Here is a 5,446-nt window from a genome sequence, read left to right on the forward strand (position 1 = left end):
TTATGTCATTACTCTTAGTTTAACCTAGATCTAACAGATAACGTGAAACCTAAGTAACCTAAGCTAAATCCTCTTACAAGAAAATATCTATTTAATTACCGTGTGTCCAAAACTATCAATATAGCCAAGGAGTTGATGACAGATCGAATATTTATAAATAAACAAATATATAAAAAAAGCAATAGGTCTACTACTTTGACATTCAAAGAAAGACGATATACTCTTCTGAAAAATCGAGCGTATGTAGAACAAAATCACACGAGACACTCAATAATTTATACGTCCTCATTAATGCAGCACTCATGCAATAATTTTGAACCATTAAAAATAAAGAAGAATATCAAGGTAGGTGACTCTTCTATCTACTAAAAGGGCCAAAAGGATATGCTGGTCCCTATTGTCTTCACGTGAGATCTAACCCACCGGCGACGCGAAACCTCACGGCCAACTGTAACGTGGCTCCCGCTCCTCCTTCACCACGTTAATCTCTCCTTCTTTCCCGAAATACCCTTTGCGTGATGGTTTGTTTAAATAAGAACAAAACTTGGGTTCCCTGAGCTGTCATGTTCCCTTGTTATTATTACACGACAAGTCAGACGTGTACTTTTAGATTCTTGAGGCTATCTTCTTCTTCCTCGATTGTTCATATATATATATAAACTCGTCACAAGGTCGTCTGATCTTTCTATTCACAATCACAGACAACATCAACTTCTTACTTACTATACACAAACAGCAAACTCACGACTCACGAGGGGTATATATAAACAAAAAAAAAGAATGGGTGCATGCGTTTCACGTGAATGTATGAGGGGAGACACGGCTAAGCTAATATTGTTGGACGGGACATTACAAGAGTTCTCATATCCGGTCAAAGTTTGGCAGATCTTGCAGAAAAACCCGACGAGTTTCGTATGTAACTCAGACGAAATGGACATCGACGATACAGTTTCAGCAGTATTCGGCAACGAGGAACTCCGATTGGGGCAACTTTACTTCGTTTTGCCGCTGACGTGGCTCAGTCATCCGCTAAGGGCGGAGCAAATGGCGGCGCTGGCTGTTAAAGCAAGCTCCGCATTGACCAAGAGCGGCGGAGTCAGTTGCGATGACTCCATTTGGGAAATAGATTCCCGATCAAAAAAAGTCGCCGGAGTGAAGACAAATGGCGGTGGCAAAGGTGGGAAGAGGAGATTTACTGCGAATTTGAGCACCATCGCGGAGTAGGGTCAACTTAGTTGAGTAAACCAAACAAAAATCGACCGACGTAGAAAATTGTAACTAGAGTACGTTTGAATTTTTTTCTAATGGAGAAAACCAAAAGTATCCATTAGTTTTGGTTTTTTTTTTTCGGTAGCTTACAATTTGAGAAATGGACACGACGAGGATAATGATGATATAATATTTGATGTGATTCCAATCTTAAATCTAATGCAATTCTTCCTAAGGCAAGTTAATCATCTCACACGTATATGTTCGTCTAACAGATTAAGTTTATGAATCTCTAATAATTAACCGGCCGGGATGATCGAACATGTACAACAAGCTGCCTGTACATACAATCAAAATACGAATAAATTTCATTTGGCAATTTCTCTAAGAATAAGATATCTGAAAGTAAAGCTGTGAGAGATCCAATCAATGGCCTTGCGTGATTTACTACCAGCTTGACATCTCCAAAGGCATTGTGTTGAAGATTCCGGTATACTCCGGTTAACCATCTCCGTGACACCTGCAGGACATAAACCGGACTCTTTTGCAAAGGTTTCCACAAGTTTTGGTAGCTGGACTTTCTGGTTGCGTATGCTGAAGTTCATTCTTATATACTCTTCTTTCGATGTTTCTAACTCCTGCTGGATTCTTCTCGATGTATATACACGAACCTGTTTCAAACAAAAACATCAAAATCCAAGAAGCAGAGACATTAAGCATTGATTGAAGGAGTTTCACATATTCTCTTAATTAGCAAGTGATAATAAAAAAATACCGGGGGGTCCGAGTGGCTGCCTGAAGTAAGTGCAAAATGTAGGAGAGGTTCAGGATGGTCGATTGCGTAAGCTAATCTTTTATCTCCTTCTGCTTTGAATTTCTTTGAAGCAAATAGCAGTCTAAGCCACTAAGAAAACATAAAAGTCTTTTTACTCAAGTAATTAAGTTTTGTGCTTTTTGAAGCTAGCGTTTCATTTTATTCTCAAAGTTACCTGTCCAGGATGAGACATTTTGCATCCAAGAATTGAGCTTTGTATTGCTTCCGCGCTAACTGCGTGTCCACCAACGTTATATGCAGCCTGGATAAATACAAGAATATATAATACGAATGGATATGGTTCATGCAAATTAAAAAGATGATCATGTTGGTTACCTTGAGTAGCAGTAGCACTCTCTTCACACTGTTCTGTGGAATCCCATAAGCTAAATAGGCCTATAAAGAGATTAATTTATGTAAATTGCTAAGCGCCGGAAAAAAGACGAGATTGGTTGGTTCAAAGAAAGAAAGTTTATTACATGCATCACAAGTGCATTGTGCACATTTATCCAGAAGGCCAGCTTCTCCTCATCTTTCAACTTATTTGGATCGACTTCCTCCAATCTACTGATAAGCGACCTGCAAGAGTTTTAAACATTTCAAGATCCCTTAATTCACGTTCTATCCTCATCATCATCATCATGTCAATCTCAAAGCGACTCACTTAAAGTTTTGCAGTAGATCTTCGACCTCACTGGCCTTTTTGGAGTCTCTGTAAATGCAAAGCACTTCAACCATGTTGCTGTATGGTCTACTGAAGTCCTTCTCTCCTTCTACGTGGAACGAGTTATCGAAAGAGGAGCTGTTTCCCAATCCAGAGGGAGAAAATTCACTTGATGATAAGGACGAGTTTGGAGATGATGAAAGTCTGTGATTTAGTACAGAAGGTGACTCTGTCAGCTTGCAGTATATTTCTGACATACACTTGACCATTCCTTCAGACAACTTGTTTGGTGTCTCTGGAACATGATCCGAGATTCGGGTGCCTAGATGTTCAGCTAGACTTATTAGATTTTCTCCATTCTTCCCATACAGCGGTTGGGAGTGGCTAGAGCGGATGGCTTCACTCCAAGAATATTCTGGAGATGCTTTCTTACTCTCAAATGCTGAACGCTGGGAGTGGCTACGGTGAAAACAGGGGTCCATTCTGTTTTTGCCATCATCATCAAGAAGAGGATTGGTAGGCTGATCTGTTGTAGATGGTTCTTCACAAAAGTCTAGAGGCCTTGTAGGGGTTGTAACAGAAGAAAGAGACTTTGGCTTCTTGTTCTCTGAATTTGGCTGGTCAAAGGCTTTTCGATACAATGAAAGAAGATAGTGCTCCAAATGTATAACTTCCATCTCAAGAACCGCAATTTCTTTGATCAAGTCAGTAGCTTGCTGGACAAGAAAGTAAAATGAAAACAAGAAAAGGTAGCTTTAGTTCCACGGAACTCGTTTCTGCATAGGAATTATATAACAGTTTTGGGAAATTCACCTTGGGAATGGGAATGTAGTTTGTTTCAGTCAGCATGTAAGAAGAAGCTGTTCTATAACCTAACGCCTTCTCTAATGCACAACGAACCTTAAACTGATCTTGCAATCTTGTCTCCAGCTGATCAACCTGTGATTTCAACCACAGGAACGAGGTGATTCAGCCTAATCCACGAGTAAAAAAAGAATTAAAAAAAAACGTACACATTACCTCCTGCTTCAGAGAAGTTTCGGTGTTTGATTGATAATGATTGTACTTAGCTCCTCTAGTTGATTCATTTGAACGACCCATATCCTAAACCAAGTCAGACAATATCCATAAACGATAACAAAGAAGAATAGGCGAAACATTTGTGTAAAGGCAAAGAAACAGAAAGATAAAAATCCAAAGAATCATAAGTCTCAGCGTCTTGTAAGGCTGTTAATGTTTAACAGAGGAAACTAATTTCCCCACCTTTTTTATCACATATCTTTTACATGTTTGGAAAAAAAGAAAGGATGATCGTACTCACTAGCTTGATGCGTTGAGAGGCTTCAAAAGAAATATTGGAAGAAGGTTGGTCTCTTTTCTTTTCTGGAAAGCTGGCATTGTGCATTAAAGAGTGATCAATTCTAAAGAATCAATTGGAAACTAAACTATAGCAGATTCTAAAAGTTATCATTGTCTTGTTTCAGGACCACGCTAACTATAATTAATTTAAGCAAGCGGAAAAAAAGAAGATCATCAGAATGATTTTGCAGCAATAACTCTCAGATAATTGCCAACGCCAGTCCAACATTTTTAATTTTTTCTTGATGCCCTAAGCTTATACTTATAATTTTCTGCCTTTGTTAAACATGTAAATTTTTTTTTTGTGCCCTATATGCTCCGGATTGGCCCTAATCATTGCATTAACTTAGAGCAAACTACAAAAAAATATATAGAAGGAAACGATTTAGTGTTAAATAACGAACATTTAATAGAGTTGATCAGTTTACCTTTTTGAACGCTTGTGGCTTTGGATCATCCTCAAATCCAACATTCTACTACCTTCACCACCTCCAAATCCTATTTTTCTGCAAAATAACCCCAGAGGAGATGACGTTTCATCTTAGCAAGTTCCCATGAGGTGGAGAAAACAAAAGAGTTACAGGAAATGCTCCAAGTGATCGAAGCAGAAACCGCATGGCTTGCAAACACCAATACAAAAAGAAAACTTGATCTCTAAGCACCAGATAGCCTGAAAACTGAGGACTTTTGTGGAAAAAGCCAAGTGGATCTATGAAAAAAAAGAGTTGGCTATGGCCTATGGGTCATGTTAATAGTGGTGAATAGAGTCGTCAAATTTCCAACTAAACCGGCCAAAAAAATAGATGCACCCGAAATGAGTCCATAGAAAAAGTTACCAGATGGAAGAAGTAGGAACATAACATAGGAGATGGTGGTACAATGAGACATTTCAACTAACACTTAAATTAAATCTGCAGTAAAACCCGTGAACCTTTATCTTTTTTATGAAAAGCCAAAAGTCACTAGTATACATTAAATTGATGCACCCGAAAACAAGGACATGGTCGAGAATATATCCAAAGACATCATAAGGACTACAATGGAAAAGAAAGTGATAAAATTCCAAATGTAACTCCCTCAACAGAAAAAAGAAATAAGGAAGAAGACATAAAAAACTGACCTCAAAAGAAATGAAAGTAAAGTAAAAAAAAGGAAACATCACATTTTGGAAGAAGATGATTGCTTCTTTTCTTTGTTTTTGAGGTGCGCTTGTGACTTGTGGTCTCTTTCTTCTACTTTACTGGAGAGGTGAGAAAAATTGACAAATGACATGTCTGGAAAATTTGTCTTTATCTTAGAAATCGACTTCCGTTTGTCAAAGAATCACACGAGAAAAGGCTCATTTACTTTCTTTCTTTTTTTGAAATGTGAAAGAATAAAGTTTCTCTTTCGTTTCGTAT

The 5,446-nt window shown here is 38.2% G+C and overlaps 2 protein-coding genes across 4 annotated transcripts; one reads left to right on the top strand and one right to left on the bottom strand.

Moving 5' to 3' along the window:
• The first annotated feature begins 583 nt into the window (after nt 1–583).
• LOC108806237 (uncharacterized) lies at nt 584–1,410 on the top strand. Its single transcript, XM_018578291.2, has one exon. It carries the CDS (start codon nt 781–783, stop codon nt 1,222–1,224), a length of 444 nt encoding a protein of 147 aa, XP_018433793.1. The 5' UTR covers nt 584–780; the 3' UTR covers nt 1,225–1,410.
• A 60-nt stretch (nt 1,411–1,470) lies between these two features.
• LOC108806235 (uncharacterized) lies at nt 1,471–4,927 on the bottom strand. 3 transcript variants are annotated; one of them, XM_018578288.2, is made up of 11 exons: nt 4,628–4,927; nt 4,475–4,552; nt 4,009–4,078; nt 3,708–3,791; nt 3,501–3,626; nt 2,688–3,403; nt 2,503–2,602; nt 2,360–2,419; nt 2,199–2,285; nt 1,985–2,113; nt 1,471–1,880 (listed from the first exon to the last, which is right to left on the bottom strand). In XM_018578288.2, exons 2-11 carry the CDS (start codon nt 4,516–4,518, stop codon nt 1,578–1,580), a joined length of 1,719 nt encoding a protein of 572 aa, XP_018433790.2. In that variant the 5' UTR covers nt 4,519–4,552; nt 4,628–4,927; the 3' UTR covers nt 1,471–1,577. The 3 variants fall into 3 exon arrangements, with proteins under 3 accessions (XP_018433790.2, XP_018433791.2, XP_018433792.2); XM_018578289.2 differs by having other exon boundaries at nt 4,005–4,078; nt 4,475–4,925; XM_018578290.2 differs by lacking the exon at nt 4,009–4,078 and having other exon boundaries at nt 4,475–4,926.
• Between the last annotated feature and the right edge of the window lie 519 nt (nt 4,928–5,446).

This window comes from Raphanus sativus, unplaced genomic scaffold (assembly GCF_000801105.2).
Source record: "Raphanus sativus cultivar WK10039 unplaced genomic scaffold, ASM80110v3 Scaffold0798, whole genome shotgun sequence".
Lineage (NCBI taxonomy): Eukaryota > Viridiplantae > Streptophyta > Magnoliopsida > Brassicales > Brassicaceae > Raphanus > Raphanus sativus.